General features: G+C 43.2%; 1 protein-coding gene across 2 annotated transcripts; it reads right to left on the reverse strand.

Moving 5' to 3' along the window:
* Window positions 1-2,309: 2,309 nt before the first annotated feature.
* LOC147457589 (uncharacterized) lies at window positions 2,310-6,385 on the reverse strand. 2 transcript variants are annotated; one of them, XM_086512455.1, is made up of 6 exons: window positions 5,668-6,385; window positions 4,639-4,771; window positions 4,083-4,218; window positions 3,777-3,810; window positions 3,450-3,687; window positions 2,310-3,090 (listed from the first exon to the last, which is right to left on the reverse strand). In XM_086512455.1, the coding sequence occupies exons 1-6, from the start codon at window positions 5,863-5,865 to the stop codon at window positions 2,972-2,974; spliced, it is 858 nt and encodes a 285-aa protein (XP_086368581.1). In that variant the 5' UTR covers window positions 5,866-6,385; the 3' UTR covers window positions 2,310-2,971. The 2 variants fall into 2 exon arrangements, with proteins under 2 accessions (XP_086368581.1, XP_086368582.1); XM_086512456.1 differs by having other exon boundaries at window positions 2,310-3,087; window positions 5,668-6,381.
* Window positions 6,386-20,294: the final 13,909 nt, after the last annotated feature.

The raw sequence follows: 20,294 nt of genomic DNA on the forward strand, positions 1-20,294 counted from the left end.
GGTCCCTGGATGATGTCATGGCGCAACACGAGCATGACAAGACATTGTAATTTTTTGTGGTGATTAATATAATTCACTCACTATTGTGAGTTTTGGAAGAAAAAAAAAAGAGGCCATCCAAGATAGTTTGCACAAGTGAACTATTTGAAATAACCTCATTCGCAACAACAAACAACTACTTCTTGTTCAAATGATCAACCATGGAATTATCCTCATTTACACAGCCATTCTCAAGCTAGTTACATAGATAGGCAACCCAAGCTTCATACAACATAATATACAAGGTGGCAAGGGCACCCATGCCTCTTTAGCAAATGAGCAAATAGGTGGTCGTCGATCCCACCGCTCGGGTGTCATTAAGACCCTGTGTGATTTATGTGGGGAAAACACCACAAGAACATTGTGTGCACTATTATAGAGAAGAACATACTAACACACATGTATACTACAAAAATTTACACAATCAAGATTTTACACAAAATGGAGAATTTGCATTCATAGTGCTTCTCATAGAGTGGAGAGGCCAAAACGAACCTAAATAATAATTATCATAACATCAATCTCTACAAGCTAACCCAAGGACAGGTGAACACTCACAAAAAATCACCTTGATTTGAGATAGCGAAGAAAGGAGCGTTCGAGAAGATGAATGCCTACCTTAATACCATTTTTAGGTTCAAGGTTGCAAGGAACATACACAAAGCAAGAAGAATGAGAAGACTCTCAAGGGCACACAAGATTTTGTATATATTAGTGTGCAAGTACAAAGATAAGCCTGCCCTAAATTGAAGGGCATCCCTACAACCTTCTTGTGTGGAGAAAAGTGCCCACATCACTATTAGTATATGAAATTAATTTCACTTTCTCTTGCCTCCTTGTTTATTTGAACAATGTGGACCACCACTTGTTACTTGTGTATTGTTATCCCGCTCCTGTCTTGACACTTTGTAAAAGGGGGTAAAATACACTTTCTATCTTTGAAGGTCTTCCCATTGTGCTCAATATATCCAAGCTCTCTGCAGTAGTAGCAAGTTGGAAAGAGCCATGTTCTATTGCAAATATACCACATCTACATCCTCCATTTCCATTTGCAAGAGGTTGATGCTATTGGCGGTTTCATACTGCTACCATATCCAAGCCATCGCCCCCATCAATCACCTTCAATTATGTTGTCATAGCTCTCTCTCGTAGTCCTTATATCTTGCATGTTACGTCGCATTCGATATGCAGCTAATGACCTTTCACCCATCTAATTACAATTTCCATTACCTTGGACCTCCTTTTCACCTCCCCTTCTATCCATGTGTGGGATCTTTATCCTACCATATTCATTTGATCATTGGAGGTAGCCACAAAGCGATCCTCGTCTCCCAAATCCCTATACCATCACCCCCACAAAAGAATAATCTACATGAGAGTAATCCACATTTTGATTTTCCTCTTGCACTATTTGAGAATATGCCATACGCCATACTCATTTTCTAGATTTGAAAAAAGCATGCTAGATAATTATAATCAAGCACTATAGATTGATTTTAAGGTTGCGCTTCTACTTCAAATGCTCGTCGCCGTGATCTTGCTTTATCTTTTTTGTTCAAGTGTTGACAAGTCAACCTTTTTTAATTCCACCAACACCATGCATCAATCGGGCACCCGGGACCATCCTCTGACTTGTGATACCGCCAAGGGCGCTTACCACCTTGGTGATACAAGTCCAACCCTCTTCCAACTAAGCTACATCCTTCTCTGCACTAATATCAAAGAATCCACTTTCGTTCCCTCAAAGAAGGCACTAGCATTCTCTTGGGAAACCTTGAGCCATTACGTTATCTCCAACTAACCAAATGTCAAGGTAATGACAAACAATACTCACCTTCCCTATGTGGACCAAAAACTGACAAGAAAAGCAAAGGGTGGAGCCCCTATATAACTAAGCATCCTTGCTGCTGTTAAAACCTTCTCAACAAACGGACACAACAAGGCACCTTCAACTCTCCCATAGACAAGCCCACACACAAATACTTATAGAAGAAACAGTCGATTCGATGTTCAACACCCCCAGTGTGCACAACACCCTCAAAGCATTAAACGTCCAGCATTCTAGCACATAAGGCATCAATCAATCAACATTTTCCCTAGCCTGCATCCCCACATTGATCCCTTGATTTCATAAGATACCCAGTATTTAAATAGAACTTAATTCCATGACCTTTACCAAAATACATGTTACAGGATACAATTGCCATAAAATCCTTCAAACAAACTGACCCACAGAGAGAGAGAGAGAGAGAGAGAGAGAGAGAGAGAGATCACCTACAAGCCTACTTTTTATTTCCATTTTCCATGAAATTACAGTGTGATCCAAGTCAGTAGTAGCTTGAATCAATCAGGAACAAAAATATGAGCACGGAGCAGCAGTTCAAGCCGATACTTGAATCAACCACAGTAACAAACATGAGCATGTAGCGCATCTCTCCATGCCTGACAAGGATGCAGTGCCTGCAAATGAGTCCTATGTGAACTAAGGCTCAAAGACTGCTCTTGGGCAGCTTGATTTGATTAAGTGATGAAATGAATGAATTCTATGTGGAGTCAATACCCAAAAATAAAGGGTTTTTTGTGAGAAGTAAATGAGCTAAGGGAATGTTCCTACCTGTGGGCCCTTTAAGATGGGCAATTTGCAGCAATATGCGATGTGTGTGTAGTATAAGAGCACTTGATCATGTGTATGGGTGTGTGTGTGTGTGTGTGTGTGTGTGTGTGTGTGTGTGTGTGTGTGAGAGAGAGAGAGAGAGAGAGAGAGAGAGAGAGAGAGTGTGTGTTTGTATGTGTGTTGGTTTGCTGTTTACATTGATTTATCTCTGTATTGTGAGAGTGAATACTAAGGGAACTTGTTGTTTACTGTCGAACCCCACATACGATGACTTTGGGTAGCGTCGATCCTTGCTCCATGGCCATAGCCTTTTAAGAGTCAACTTGACAGATGATCAGATTTTGGTATTTGTGGAAATTGTTGCTGATGAGCTAGAAAGAGCTGTGGAGAGGAACTGACCCCAGCACTAGCAGAAGAAAATACGGGTGTCACACCTGCTTTTGCCCCACCAAATGCATGAGCACCTTAGTTACAAGGATATCCCTGTACAGATGGGCAGTATGCTTGCAAAGAACATGCACGTGAATACCCATGCGCAGAGATACGACAGGCTCACAAGAATGCTTGAAATAAAACTTCTCTTAAAACTTGAAAAACCCACACACAGAAAATTTTAAAGGGAAACTGACTATATTTGAAGGTTTTTACACTAAATATGTAGGTTCACCCCCCTTTAACCTCAAAATTAAAGGTTTCACACTTTTTCAAAGCGAAGGCACAAAATGCATATGTACCAACATTGAATCCAAAAACACAGTGTCACAGCACAAGCTTATTTTCATTAAGAAGTACTCACCAGTGGAAGTGACAGGTGAAGGGAGAGGAAGAAGTGCATATGATTGTTGGGGGACTGACGCAGTTGGTGTGGCCGCACCATGATATGCCGCTTGTTGGGGCAGCTGCATAGCGAAGCTCTGTGAGCCCGGTTGCATGAATTGCATGTAAGGGTAGGGAGACGATGAGTTTCCTGTAGCTGCAGCAGGCCCTGAATAGAGATGAGGATAGGGTAACCCTCCATAAGTATTGTACATCCCCTACAAAGAAAACCCAGCTCACTTTACCTTCTCCCATCGGAGAGCAATGTATTCTACTTCAGTAAACTGATCAACAAAACATGCCTCACCTGCTGATATAGAAGGTCAGGCGTGTACGGATATCTGCATAAAGCCCAGAAAACGAAAAAAGCAATGTATCATCCAGGTTGCCAAAGAACAAAAATTTGAATTCAACCCTGAGTTTGGGAAAAACCATCCACAGCTATTTTTTCACATTTACACTAATTTCCCCAATTTTAGGGCAAAAATTTCTTTTTTCTCTTTCTCCTAACCAACATTACTGAATTCAAAGCGGCATGATTGTAAACTGAGACACTTTTTCCCAAACACTGATTCAACCCTATGCTTAACAAATATGATAGCATTGACCTTACCCATAAGTTGGATAAGGATAGCCATAGTGTACAGCGTAATTCCCATGTTGCATGTATGTAGGAGGACCCATGTACAATGACCCTCCATGTTGCAAGCTTGCCGCCGTGATGGGAGCCATGACTCGAAAGCGGTTGCCTGAGCCGGGATCATTAGAGGGAGGGCAGCTCAATCAGTAGTGTTTCACAAAAACATCTTCACGCACACGACAACCAGCTGTGCATTTCTGCAGAATGAAACACAATCAGCAACACGAGAACAAAAGGAGCACAATCCTTCAGCTTGTCCTGCCGGTCTATATTGATAACTTTGATACCTAAGGGACAATGCAGCTCTCTTCCATGGCTATAATCCAACTCTTTGCACTAGTAGAAGAACTTCAGCATAGAGCTACCACTCAATTCTATGGCTTTGAAAGGCATTCGTAAAGGGTACCCACTCCAACATGCTTTTTGAAAGGGGTGGCAAACGTTTTCAAAATTTCGACACATGTCTGATGCAGTATCTGATGTGTAAACCATACATGAAAGCCACCAATTCTTTCGACGCCATGTTTACCTTGCATAAAGGAAAACGGAGTACGAGCTCGAGCTCCAAGTGAGGCTAAATTGCAGTTTGCACGCCGTCCATCTATAATAGGTGTTGCGTCTGCACAAGCTCTCCTAGCAGATTCTGGATCTCGAAAGGTGACCTGCAAAGAAAAATAAAATTATTTTGGTACCGCATAGAGAGAGAATCAACATAAGGGCAACTCTGCGTCTTACAAGGACACAGCAGTAGAAACGTGATGGAAAGAAAAATGTGGAAGGTTGGTAAGTTGAATAACAAAGTTCTAAGTGTGTCTTGGTTTAGCAATGATCCACATTTTGGGGATGGGCTTTGTCTCATACCCCTTGTATGAGCCTCCTCTTACATGCAGATAGATGTGTAAAGATAGCCCATAAGGCTTGCCATGAGAAGCCACATATAAGCCTTGTTGTAAGCTTATGTGTGAAGAGGATGTCTCTACCTTTACGCATAGGCTCGTTGTTAATCTTTGGCTCACTTGTGTATCCACCTTAACGAACACCACAGGCATTCACATATCCTCTTTAAGCATATCCACAGTAATGTTGCAAGCATGGGCACATGTAAGTGCACTTGTTGGTATGTGGCTAATGGCATATCTTGGGCTAGACTGATGAGAGCAAGTGCATCTAGGGCAGACAATCAACTGATTGATGGCCCAAAGGAGTGGCAATCCTATTTGCTAGGTTCCACTCTCACAAACCGGACCATTTTTTTTCCATCTTGATATAGCCACAAAGCGCGCATGTGCACTTGCGCACGCACGCACACACATGCATCTTATACTAGGGCCTTCTCCTGCAGACAAAATGGCATTTGGTCTCTGGGTATCATCTTTAGTAGCAATGACAGAGACACAGAAAGTAAGTGCGATTTGCTGTGATAGAGACACACACAACATAAAAGGCCTAAAAACCTCTCTCTCTCTCTCTCTCTCTCTCTCTCTCTCTCTCTCTCTCTCTCTCTCTCTCTCTCTCTCTCTCTCTGTTTCGGCCAAAATGAGGGGAAATAGAAGCTTACGAATCCATAGCCTTTGGAGCGGCCAGTGACCTTGTCTGCAATGACGACAGCTTCAAGGATCTCACCATACTGTTCAAAATGGCGGCGCATGGCGTCTCGACCAGTTTCCCATGCAAGGCCGCCAACAAAAATCTTGGTGTACGTTGTGTCTTGTTCATCTTGCCCGCGATCCCATCTCTGATGCACCGCCATTTTCATCTACTACAACAACGCACAGGCAGTACCAGTCTGTGTGTGTGTGTGGGCGCTTGCGATGTGAGATACGAGCTGTGCTTCGGTGTCCAAAGAAAGAGGGGCGCATGAGAGAGATCCCGGGAGAAAGATGAAAGAAAGACCCACAAGTGTGTGTGTGTGTGTGTGTGTGTGTGTGTGTGAGAGAGAGAGAGAGAGAGAGAGAGAGAGAGAGAGACCCTACATGACCCTGCATACGTATATAGCAGAGAGCGAGAGACCCACAAGAGGCATATGGCAGCTGTGCGTGTAGGCACGGTGTGTGTGTGTGTGTGTGTGTGTGTGTGTGTGTGAGAGAGAGAGAGAGAGAGAGAGAGAGAGAGAGATGTGGGCACGGTGTGTGTGTGTGTGTGTGTGTGTGTGTGTGTGAGAGAGAGAGAGAGAGAGAGAGATGTGGGGGGCACCACCTTCACCCTGTCGCAGCTCCTTTTTCCATCCCAATTCCCTCCCGAGTCCCGCACAAAAACACAGAAGTGGGCTAGATCCCGCCAGCTTCACCATTTCGGTAGACTTTTTGAAAAGGAAAGTATGACTCCATCCATAGCTTATTATGTATTATGAAAGTGCCACTCACTACCTCTCTAGCAGTGTGTGAGATGAGACTCTAGGCATTTTGTGACTATGTGAGATGTGAGATGAGACTTGAGGAGTAGAAGCCGTTCCGTTGCTCTCTACGTACACAGTGGATAACTTCAAACTTCAATATTTGCAAATTGTTCTCCATACATGGGCATAGTCACATAGGGGCAAACTTTAAGATGTCTTTTGTTGGGCATTGCCACATGCATTCACAGTGGGAAGTTTTCCTTCATGTGTTAGAGTAGAGGGGTCAATCGAATTCTGTGGTGTGGCCCAATTACATTAGCTACACAAAATTTAAAGCTTTGAATCTATATCTATATCGTTATAAAAGGGGAAGGGATTCCGACACCTTCCCTTTGCCACGTGTCAAAAGCTCTTTAGTCCAACGGTGTACTCTGCGCAAAACAGTGAGACAACGAGCAAGGGACAAAGAGAAATATTTAATCGGCCGACAGAGGAGAGAGGGAGGAAGAGAGAGAGAGACAGGAGTTGTGTGACGTGGAGATATGAGAGAGGTGTGAGGCGTCTGTGTTATTGGAGTCGAAGGAAGGAACGAACAATGTTGTTATCAGATCGCAGCGACAAGCGCCACCGATGGCAAATGGTGGTTTGAGTGCCAGTTTTGTGGACAGGAATTTGGTAGTTTGCAAGCAATATTGGGCAGACACCAAAATGCTAACAAGCGGGAATTATTGCAAGCTAGCCGCCTGGCCAGTATGGCAGCAATGGGAGGAGGCAACGCGGCGACGGCACCTCATGTCTCCTATTGATGCAGCTTCCCACTACAGCCTCCCAGTATTGCCTTTTCTATTGCCTCATTGTGCCCCGCATCTATAGCACTGCTCTCCGGCATCCCCATTCAACCTATTCCCGCCTTTTCCAACATGGCGGCCAACTACACGTCCCAAGTCCTGCCACTCGGTACCATTAAGCCCCCCGCATTTCTTTCATGCCACCCGCTGCCAGCCTTATGCCTTCTCCATCAGTCACTTTCCCACTCCACAGACCCTCCCCTCCCACCATGTCATCACCATCTCGCGACAATTTCCTTGACCTCATGATATTGGGGTTGTGGATGCGCCCGTCAGCCCAGGAGGAAGTGTCCACATCACTGCTCCATATATTCCTTTGGGTGAGCTCACCGGATTTTGGCATGCCACATCAGCGGTTCTGCAACGTCATGGCATCGCATCAGCTAGTTTGTATAGCCGCCAAACTCTCCTAGAAATGAAAGGAGACTTTATAAATACACATGTAGGGAAAATTTTCATTTGTGGAAGGGCGCTTTTTGTTGTAAGAAGGTGAATCATATATGATACAAGGTGAAGCCTATAGTGGCCTCTCTCTCTCTCTCTCTCTCTCTCTCTCTCTCCTCTCTCCTCTCTCTCTCCTCTCTCTCTCTCTCTCTCTCTCTCTCTCTCCTCCCCCCCCCCCCCCCCCCCTTCAAGTGTTAAATATAGTCTTTCCCCCCCTTTCTCTAGCATTTATGATACAAGGTGAATCATATATGATACAAGGTGAAGCCTGTAGTGGCCTCTCTCTCTCTCTCTCTCTCTCTCTCTCTCTCTCTCTCTCTCTCTCCTCTCTCTCTCTCTCTCTCTCTCCTCTCTCTCCTCTCTCTCCTCTCTCTCTCTCTCTCTCTCCTCTCTCTCTCTCTCTCTCCTCCCCCCCCCCCCCCCCCCCCCCCCCCCCTTCAAGTGTTAAATATAGTCTTTCCCCCCTTTCTCTAGCATTTCTCCTACCCTTAATGGTAAATAGGTGAGAGGAATTCAAATTTGAAGCGCCTCCTTTATTTTGCACGAGCAACTTTAGAGAGAGAGAGAGAGAGAGAGAGAGAGAGAGAGAGAGAGAGAGAGAGAGAGAGAGAGAGAGAGAGAGAGAGAGAGAGAGAGCTCTAAGGTCTCCACCACACAAGTACTATCTCATATGGTAGGTTTTGAGTCGATGGTAGCTTTAATTCTACTTAGTATTTGAGGGTAGGTAAGGCTCTCCCACATGAGCCCTATCCAGTTACGCTCGAACCCACCATATCCTCATTCTTCAGCTCCCTCTATATAAAGTCTAGCCCTTCAGTCACTATCACTCACCTCAGTAATTGGCGGTAGGTAAGGCTCTCCCACATGAGCCCTGTCCAGCTTACGCTCGAACCCACCCTATCCTCATTCTTCAGCTCCCTCTTTATAAAGTCCAACCCTTTAGTCCCTATTGCTCACCTCAGCTCGGTCTAATTACCACCACCTTGGCCATTGTAGTGGGCCACAACTCTTCACCTCCGCTTCTGTAGGTTGAGCTAGAATCTCGTAGGTTGTCATCAGCATCAATACTCGACATTGATGTCGTCTCTTCGAATGCACTGATTGTGGGATATGACCAACTTGAGCAGGGCCAAGAATCTTTGGTTTGTTTTTGATGGATGTGAAGTGAGGGTGTCTCTCCAAATGCAATCACATATGCTTGCATCTTGACGGCAAGGGTCGGGGTGAGGAAACTCTGGGTTGTTTTCAGTAAATGTAGGGTGAGGGTATCTCTCAAATGCAGTCATGTACAATTGCAATCCTATTTGGGATCCCATCTCTTGGAATGCAATGATTGTGCGTGGTGACCAAAATACTGATATTGCCAAAAAAAATCACGATGATATTGTTGGTCAGTGAATGTTGAAAGAAAACGTTGTGCTTGGCACTACATTTAGAGAGATGCCTCTCTCTGCATCTTGCATTTGCAACCAATGTGCTTCCTGACCCTAACCCTTGCCTTCAAGATGTAATCACGTACACTTGGCACTTCCTTGATTGACATGCATGCCAAATGTGGTGCAATTCATAAAGCACAAAAAGTGCTTGAGGAGCTTTCTATCCGGGATGTCGTCTCTTGGAATGCGCGATTGTAGGATATGCCCAACTTGGGAAGGGATAAGAAGATATGGTTTGTTTTAGAAAAGTGCAAAGTGAGGGTGTCTCTCTAGATGCAAGCACATACGCTTACATCTTGAAGGCAAGAGCCAGGGTAAGGAAGCTCTGGTGTTTCATCAAATGCAGAGTGAGGGCATCTATCCAAATGCAATCATGTACACTTGCCCCCTGACACGTGTCGCAACCTCCTTCAACCGGCTAGTGTGCCCTACAGCTCCGGTGACACAGAGGATAGCGTGTGCAACTATATAGAGAGAGAAATATAGAGAGAGAGAGAGAGAGGCGGATGAAGGCCGCTGGCCATACTGGTGATTTTAATGTTTGCTCCTCCTTCAATCAATGGCTCAAAGCTTACAAGGTTGAAAATTGTTCCTTTCAGATTTACCTTGCACACGCATGGCAAAAATTTTGTAGTTCTTCTCAATGATGAACAACGTGCAAAGCTAGCTCTTCCTCACAAGAGGTTGTTTAATAAACAACTAGAATATGACCCGTGCGTTGCTGTGGTGGCCAAGAGAAAACCTATCTTTTTGGTATCCACGTTAAGTATCCACTTTTTTTGAATATCAAGCTCCCACACCCTTCTTCCCATGATGACATGGCTAACACTATAGTACCATCCATGAAGTAGATAACCTCCACCAATCCCCACAACCCTCTCCCCATGTTTTGAGTTCAAGTCTTATCCGTTGCTTTGATGTCTCTTTGCGACTCTAGTTATAGGAAACAGATTAAATGCACTGAATGACTGGGTTGTTATGATGACGGAGGCAGAGTATTGTTATGGTCAGAATGGGTTGTGACTTATAGAAAATTTGGGTAAAAGCTGTTCATATAGCAGTATGTGGTTGCAAATTGCATTATGGTTATGGCCATTGTGGCACATCCCTTGTTTATACACTTGCTACTCCGATTAAATGGTTTTTGGGCTTAATCACTAAAGATGTTATGCTAAGTGTGTACTGGTACTGAATTAGTACTAGTACTAATACGGTTTGTGTTCTATAATATACTAGACTGAAGCTACTTGGGTACGGGTACTGTAGACACTGGTATACTAGCGTTGAACTAGTATTGGTAGTGATATTGTAATATACACAACTAGTACTGGTACTGGTACTATTATACTGAACCTATACTGCTGCCACTTTATATTGATCCTAGGACTGGATTGTTTGTGTAAAGTAGTATATTGAACTGATACTGGGGCTACTCATGAGACTGGTACTGGTGCTAATTGTGTGCTGGTAATGAACAGGTTATGGTACTTAGATTGTTTGTTTACTATAAAAGACTAGACTAATGCTATTTTGTGTAGTGGTACTGGTGCCACTTGTGTACTAGTGTTGTACTAATACTGGTATTGGTACTGGATTATATTGAACTAGTACTGATGCTACTTGGGTACTGGGGATATTGGTACTGGTGTAAAAAATGGGTGGACTTGTTACCCGGCTAGGATAGTATAAAGATAGTGTGTAAATGTCCTTGTGCATTATTTACTGGGGTGAGTTTCCCTAGGGAGAACTTGGAGTCTTATAGTAACTAGTACTTTAACTGTGTTGTTTGGGTACAATATATAAAGGAGTGGTATTGGTGCTACTTCTAAAACTGGCACTGGTATTGTATATTTTGAACATTAACACACACACATACACACTTTGCTAGGGATAGTGTGTTAATTTATCTATATTGACACTGGGGCTACTAATATTGGAGCCAATGCTGGTATTGATGCTACTTGTGGACTGGTCCTGATACTGGTGCTATATTATACTAGAGTGATACTAGTACTATATTATACTAGACTGATAGTGGTGTTACAAATGTACTGGTACTGATGCTACGTGTGTGTATACTGTACTGACACTGGAATTGGATTGTATTGAACTGGTACAACTGCTACTAATGTGATATATTGGTACTATAACTAGTGAGGTTTTATATTGAACTAGTAATGGTGCTAATTGTACGAGTACCTATGGTGTATTATACTGGTATTGGTGCTACGTGTGGACTATTACTACAATGGTCCGCTACTAGTGATACTGGAACTGATGAAAAAATAGGTTGACCCCTTACCCGACTAAGATAAGGTAAGGAGTGTATAGACATTATGAACTAGTACTATATTGTACTGGTACTGGTATGGTTTGATATTGTACTAAGACTTGCTACGTATGTGACATACTGGTCTAGAACCGGTACGGTTTGTGTATATTATACTGGACTGATACAATGCTACTTGTAATGCTGGTACTGATACTACTTGTGTATTGATATTACAGTGGTATTAGTACTAGTATGGTATGTGCTTATTAATACTCGGACTGGTGCTACTTTGTACTAGGATTCTCGAATTGGTGAAAATTTGGGTGGTCCTTTTGCCCCGCTACAAAAATATAAGGATATTTTGTTAAATCCCTTGAACATTATTCACTAGGGCTAATTAACCTAGGGAATCCTGGGTGAAATATAGGAGGTAATTCGGTAGTTGAGAATTTAGAGGTGTCTTAAAGGACACTTGATTGACGCATTAAATGCCAACACAACACACACACATGTTCATTCGTTGGATTTCTTGGCTCTGTAATCCCTGTCATTTTCTGGTTAACTTCACGGTGGCTCCATCCTGACAAGTCTGCACTACAGCACCCTCTAAGGGCTATATTATATTCTCTCTCCTTAGTTCTCGCGCTCCCCCCCCCCCCTCTCTCTCTATCTATTTATCTCTATCTGTGTGTGTGTGTGTGTGTGTGTGTGTGTGTGTGTGTGTGTGTGTGTGTGTGTACTAGACGGCGCTGCTGTATTCGGTGTACTTCTTGATGATGTGCCCACCACACTGTGCTGGAGGAATATGGCCACTTGCTCCAAACACTATAAAGGTGAGCTCTCATGCTCACTTAGTATTGGTACTGTGTGCTTAACTTTGACAAGTCCGCACTACAGCACCCTCTAAGTGCTATATTATATTCTCTCTCCTTAGCTCTCTCTCTCTCTCTCTCTCTCTCTCTCTCTCTCTCTCTCTCTCTCTCTCTCTCTCTCTTTCCCTGTCTTTGTACTAGATGGCGCTGCTGTATTCGGCGTACTTCTTGATGATGGGCCCGCCATACTGTGCTGGAGGAATATGGCCACTTGCTCCAAACACTATAAAGGTGAGCTCCCATGCTCACTTAGTATTAGTACTGTATTCTTCTGTGGTGTGTATGTGTGCATTTGAGAGTTGTTATCTGTACATTGGGGTTGGGAGGGTGTTACCCCGCAAAAGGCAAAGATAAGCAGGCTATTGTGAGCTGGTTGCTTTAACTCAATCTCAGGTGACCTATGGCATTGATATGAACTTACGTCTGAACTATTTGGTTGTGATATGATTCACTTGTTGTTATAGTCAGCATGCCTATGCCAGATTATACATGAATGGTAACTTCCACTATATCACTCACTATAGGGAGGTGTTTTTTTTGCAACTACGGGTTTAGAAAAGGTTCTCAGTTTCTAATTAACTTATAATGGGCATATATATGAGCATCCTTCTGTTTCTTTGCTAAAAGATAATGATAGAAGCTCTTGTGAATGGGCCTATATGATATAATTGACTGATGGGTTAACATACGACCTGGTATACTCTGTTATGGATGGCGTGGCTGGTATGATACTGATGTTGTGCCTTTGAGTTGGTGATCGAGCTTACCATTACCACTCGGTGTCATTCTATATCGATCTAAGGTTATAGATTTTAAACTCTAACATCTGATCTCTTAGCCATGAATGGGAGATGGGTACAGGGATATGATTGATTGTGGGCATAGTGGTTATTAGACTGATGTGTGCTTGTGGGGTTGGTACCGAGCCTACCATTCTTTCTCAGATATGATATATGCCAACGAAATGGTAGTGTATTGATTCTTTGCAAAAGAGCTCAACTTTGCCAAATATGGTTATTAATGTTGTGAACAGGGCTATGACTGATTTGAGGCCGAGTATGGTAAGATAATGGTTATGAAAGGTTGTGGATTATGGTAATACGGTTGTAAATGGGCTCCTCATAAAGCTATAAATGGTTGTTTATTGGATCAAATTATGGACCATGGAGTCCCTCCCGAGGACCTGGACATTGGTGATTTGGATCACAGTTATGGACCATGGCATTCCTTGTAAAGGAAAACACCGTTGATTATATGAGTAGCTTCACATTTCTTATAGTTTATCTTTGAAAACACTTTTTAGTTGGGTGACATCTATAACATGTGGGATACCCATGCATCACCTGCATACGGTGCCAATACTAATTGAATGTTGTGTTGTTTCCATGGGTGCAGGTGAGAGTTACCTTCTAAACTATGGTTTTCAAAGTTCCTTGGAGTGAAGATGGTGGATTAATACATCTTCAAGCTCTTACTCTATTGTCCTTATGTATAAAGTCCATTCCGTACCATGAAGGGGAATTATACCACCTTTTCACTGACATAGTTTCTAGTGTCTTTTGTAATTTGAAAGAATTCTTTGGTGTTAATGTTATATTGTTATTTGAACACACACACACAAAACAATGGCCGAGACACTCTATTAGATCCACCGGCGTTGTACCAGTTTGGTCTAATAGGCCATTTAAGACGTTTAATATAACATTTCATTTCATTTCTCTCTTTGTCTGCCCGTTTGGTGTCTCGACGGCCTCATCTCTCTGACGCAAGCTTCACAAGAGGCAGCATATCACACATGCACCACGACATGTAGGCTGGAGCTGTCTTGCAGACCAACATGCTACATAAGCCAAGAGCTCCCACAGGGTGGAACCTCGCACATGATGCTGGAGCATGTGAAGGATAGCAGGTCACGTAGGACATCAGCACGCCCTCTCTCTCTCTCTCTCTCTCACACACACACACACACACATAGTAGAGTAGTAACAACGCTCTCTCTCTCTCTCTCTCTCTCTCTCTCTCTCTCTCTCTCTCTCTCTCTCTCTCTCTCTCTCTCTCTCTCTCTCTCTCTCTCTCTCTCTCTCTCTCTCTCTCTCTCTCTCTCTCTCTCAACCATAGAGCAAGTCTCTCATCATCACCCTCCTGCACCTCCTTAGTCTCCCCTTGGGCGAGGGGATGCCTTGTGGGGGGGCATTAAGCCACAGCTCTTCCCCCAACCAGCCTGCAACCAAATGCACACCTACCCCAGCACATGAACCTGTGTTGCGATCTGCACATATTCACAAATGTTCCGCACATGGAAAATGTGATGCAAATCGAATGCTAAAGATGCACAAAGTTGTTCGTGCTGAAGCTGCTGCTTGCTCAAGAAGTTCGAGGTTCTCCTAAAGGTGTTGTTGGTGGAGCTTTTTGTTCTGACTGGCGGCGTTGCAGCCCTTTACGGAGGTCTTGAACCCTTGAGCACTTGCACACCTACGTGCCCCACCCGCTTCTGCGAGCTGCAGTCCATAAAACTATTAGTGCCATGATTTGGCTCTATCAGTGCTCCCCACAAGAAGCCCACCCTTGCAAATCATGGCTACTTGGGCTTCGTCCTGAGCCAAGCTTAGCTTTGTCGGGGTCATGGCAACACCCCCCAAGATGAACATCGCTTGCCTCCAAACCAAAGTCGAAAGACTCCAAAAAGAAAATGACAAATTGAAACAAAGGCTTGCGACCTTTGAGACTCGGCTTGCAATAGTGGAGAACTAAAAGAAGGAGGAGTTGGAACATATGGAAGACAAGTTTCACAAAGCAATGGTTGAAGTAGAGACCACCCTCACAAAGGAGGTTGAGACTCAAGTGCAAGAGGTAATCTTCTACAAATTCGAAGACCGGGTGACGTCCATGCTACGTGAACGACAACAACAAGAGAATATTTCCCACAATGTTCACATTGGTGGGCTCTCAAACGACTGAAGGGGAGGGGGACCTCAAATTTCATGAGTCCTTTGCCCGCATTTAAACAACAATCCACATGGTATGATGGGATCCAACAACAATCAATTATCTTACACACGAGCATCGCACCAATCATGCAATCATCACCTTCAAGACCAAGGCGGACCGAATCAAACTCCTTGACTAATTGAGGCTCCTCAAAGACACTAGAATATGGTTTGTAGAAGATCTTACATGTAATGGAATTTGCCTATTCAATTTGAGAGTAGCGGAATTTAATGAGAGTACTTTCAAGAAATGATTTTGTGAGCATAGCGGGTTGACATAATTGAAGATAGCAACATAATCATAGCAATTAGTTAACTTGGCATAGACAATACTTTTGCAAGAGAGAGAGTTTAGAGAACATGACAACAGTTGAGGACCGGATTTATGTGGAGCCGGTCCCCCCTCCAATAGGCATTTGTATTATGATTTCTCCCATAAAGAGAGACTTGTTACAATACAGTCTTTGTGTTCCTTGTGACCTAGGTGATGCCATGAAGATGGAAGGCTTCATGCATCACAAACATAACATAAACTTGAAGAAAGCTTTAACTATCCCAAGTCTCAGTCCCAAGACCTCAAACACCTTCGAAGGTGGAGAGAGCTAGCAGGGAATGAGGGTAGGGAAGAGGAAGAAGAAACATTTCGTAGGAGAAAGAATTAGTTCCTCACTTATCATACTCTTGTTGCTAGCATACATAATAGCATAGTAATGAAGAAGAAGGATACGGCAAGCTTAAGCATTGAAGCATGGCTCTTGGTTGGATTTGCACTCCATAGCCAAGAGTGTTGGTGTAGGCTCTCAACCTCTACTTGCTTGGAGAAGGAGAGGGAGCTCTTGCACTTTGCATAGTACACAATGAGAGTGCTTGTGAGTGTGTGTGGGTGAGTATACCCCCTAAGCACCCCCCTAGCTTGCTTGGGTCGACCCCCCCTTGTAGCTCATGCTTGAAGCTCATTGGACCCCTCCAGGCCTAGCCAATCACAAGCAGAAGCCATTACAAGCAACAGGGATAGCCTTGGGACAAGTGTCCCCCTTTCCCCTTTGAGAGAGAGGACTTGATAAATGCAAAAACAATTAGATAATTCAAGTAATTTATCATTGGACCCCTTTGAAGCCTAGCCATAGCCAATAGGCTTCAAGCAACACATGAAGGTAACATGGGTAGGGACCTGACATGTGTCCTTGCTGCCTCTTCAAGATGGGGCTTCCCTTGTGAGTGTGAGTGTGAGTGTGTGTTCTCTCTCTAATCCCTAGGAAAAGGGCTCGCCCCCCCTCTTGTAGGGATGCTTTTGACTTTAGGAGCTCAAGCACCTTAGTCATCAAGCATGACAAAGCACTTGGACTAAGGGGTATTCCCACAAGCATCTCAGGCAAGCATGTCAAGGCACCTCAAGCACCTTAATCAAGCGGCAAGTCAAGCACCTCAAGCACCTTAATCAAGCACCTCAAGCAGGACAAACACCTCAAGCACGACAAGCACCTCAAGCAGGACAAACACCTCGAGTTTGGGCCGGGTTTCCACCTCAAGCTCAGCCCTAGCTTAGCTAAGGTCAAAGGACTTTTACACATTATTGGAGGTCTTCAATGAAGCTAACCCTAAGGTCTTATGATCCATTGGTTAGCCTTGCTCTTGATAGACCATCTCCCATTTAGGCCCCTTTACTATTGGCCCCGTGTTGAGATAGATCTATAAGCACATATCTATATCTTAACACTTGTTCCCGTTTATTCTCCCACATTACGTGATCAATTTAATATGAGAAAATCATTTGGGTTGGTTAGATATTAGATTTTATGACATTACCTCTCTCTTGAAATCATAGTCGTCCTCGACTATGAGGTAGAAGAGATAAAGGCTTAGTCATTAGTCAATCGTACTTAGCGGGTAGAGGATCCCTTTTTTACCCTACGACATCTTTCCAAGATGGATGACTAATCCATTTGGTGCTTGGGAGACATAGCTGCTGCAAGCATGTCTGCTCTTTAGTCCATTTCATTCTCCCAAAGTAGAGTGACAAATTCTACTTGGTGTTTGAGAGACGTCGTCATCACAAACATGATTCTAAGCATGCATACTAGTTAAATTTGTGCACAATTAAAAAAAGGACTAGTCATATAAGACAAAAACATGAGTCATTTAAAAGAAATTTGTACATTTGCTTACTCTAATGTAGCATTGTAAGCATTGACAAGGTTCATACTATCCTTAAGTTGTACTCCTTGCATCCATCTAGCATCTTCAAAAGGATAATTTTTGAACTTAATAAGATACCGTCGGATTATCTTACCATGTCGTAGTACCTTGTCTTCATGCCGAAGGACAGCTTCGGGTTGTAGCACCTCTTCTTGGTCTTCAATTTCGGGAGGGTCTTCAATAATTGGTTCAATTGGTGGCTCACCTTTGTAGGGCTTAAGTAGGCTTACATGAAAGGCATTGTGTATAAGCCAATGGTTGGGCAACTTGAGTTGATAAGCCGTCTCATTGATAGGCTTCAAGATTTGGAAAGGACCATAGTATCTTTTTGCTAGTTTAGCATAATACTTTTGATGGCCCGTAGGATTTTTGCCCGTCGTTTGCCTTAATCGAGCCTTAGGAAACTTGAGTAAGACCCAATCATTTTCGTTGAACATTAAGGCTCTTCTGTGCTTATTAGCAGCAGCTTTTTGCCTTTGTTGAGAGATGGCTATAGCCTCCCTAATCTTTTGAAAGGATTCCTGTAGGTCACGGCTATATTCATCGGCGGCGAAGATCTTCCCATGTACTTTGAGTAGCAAGGGACTTTTAGGTCTTCCCTCTATGATCTCGAAAGGTGCTTTCCCGGTAGAAGTATGGACAGTATTATTGTAGGCATACTCTACTAGAGGTAAATACTTTTCCCATTGTGAGCGTTGATCTACTTCGGTAACATAAGTCTTGAGTAGATCGAGTATCGTAAGATTGGCTATCTCACTTTGGCCATCCGTTTGTGGGTGATAGGCCGAAGAGAAATTCAATCTTGTTCCTAGATTTTCAAAGAGACCTTTCCAAAAATTACTGGTCATTCTAGGATCTCTATCTGACACGATGGATGTATGTAATCCATGGTGCTTGAAAATTTGAGATATGAAGAGAGTTGCCATTTGATGTGCCTTAATAGTCTTTTTGACAGGAATAAAATGTGCTTGCTTGCTAAACCTGTCGACTATTGTCCATATTCCTGTATTCCCATGGATAGACTTGGGTAATCCAAAGATGAAATCCATGGATATACTCTCCCATGGTGAATTTGGAATAGGCAATGGCTGGAGTAATCCAGGTTGCTTCCCTCTATCATACTTGGTCTTTTGGCATACTACACATTTTGAAACATACTCTTGTATGTCCACTTTCAGTGTAGGCCAATAGAAATACGTTTCTACTCCTCGGAGAGTAGGTTGAATACCTCTATGCCCTGCATATGGAGGAGCATGGGATTCATAGATAACCTTCTCACGAAGGGAATGGGTAACACATAGCCTATTGCCGTGGAGAAGATAACCATCCTGCAAGGTGAATGGTTCCTCTTTCTTCCGCAAAGCAAGGGCTGACATTATGTCTCTAAAGTCAGGGTCAGTAGCATACTCATCTATCATAGAGGATAGATCATTGTGAGTAGCTATAGACACCGCATTAACTTTTGGTCATCGTGAAAGTGCATCGGCAACTTGATTGTGCTTAGCAGCTATGTGAGCAATATGAAAATTAAATTGCGAAAGAAAATTTGCCCACCTCATTTGTTTGTCGGAAAGCTTGGTTTGCGTCATGAAATACTTGAGACTTTGGTGGTCGGTTCGTAGGATAAATGGAGTCCCCAATAGGTAGTGCTTCCATGTGTCTAGGGCATGTAGAACAGCTAAAAGCTCTTTCTCATAAATGCCCAAGACTCGTTCATCACTATTGAGCCTTCGGCTCTCATATGCTATGGCATGCCCTTCTTGAAGCAAAACCGCTCCAAGGCAATCACCACACGCATCACATTGGACCTCAAATGGCTTTGAGAGATCCGGAAGCACGAGGACTGGTTGGGAAGTAAGCTTCTCTTTGAGTTTTTCAAAAGCATTTTGCTCCTTAGCAGTCCATACAAACTTAACGTTCTTTTTTGTTAAGTCGTGTAGTGGTCCTGCTACTTGAGAGAATTTTGCTATGAAGCGTCTATAGTATGCACACATACCAATAAAGCTTCTTAGCTCATGTAGATTCCTTGGGTTAGGCCATGATTTTATTACCTGTAACTTTGATGGATCCATACGAATACCATCGTGAGAGATAATATGACCTAGATATTGAATCTCTTGAAGGAAGAATTCACTTTTCTTTTGGTTGAGAAAAAGTTTGTTCTCCCTCAAGGCTTGAAAAATCACTTGGAGATGTTGCTTATGTTCCTCCAAAAACTTGGAGTAGATGATGATATCATCAAAGAACACTCCAGTGAATTTATGATATGGTCTAAAAATTTTCTCCATGAGACGATTGAAAGTAGCTGGTGCATTAGTCAAGCCAAAAGGCATGACTAGATATTCATAAAGACCAAATGTTGTGCAAACCTCGTTCTTTAGGATATGTTCATCCACTATCCTTCTTTGATGATAGCCACTCTTAAGGTCAATCCTACTGATGTAGATAGAGCCTTGTAGCTTATCAAACAGATCTTCTACCCGAGGCACGGGAATTTTTTTTTTGATAGTGATATGGTTTAGTGCTCGATAGTCCACACACATAGGGTATGTACCATCTTTCTTTTGCACTAAAAGGACTGGAGAAAAAAAGGGAGAGGAACTAGGCCTCACCATCCCTTTTTCTACCAATTCCTGTACTTGCCTCATAATCTCCTCTTGTTGAGCTTGTTAGACTCGATAAGGAGGTTTGTTAGGCGGTGAGCTTCCTGGAAGGAGCTCAATACGATGGTCATCATCCCCTCGTTTTGGAGGTAGGTCCATAGGGATATAATCGATGAACACATCTTGGAATCC

This window comes from Adiantum capillus-veneris, chromosome 5 (genome assembly GCF_014529385.1).
Source record: "Adiantum capillus-veneris isolate H3 chromosome 5, ASM1452938v2, whole genome shotgun sequence".
Classification (NCBI taxonomy): Eukaryota; Viridiplantae; Streptophyta; class Polypodiopsida; order Polypodiales; family Pteridaceae; genus Adiantum; species Adiantum capillus-veneris.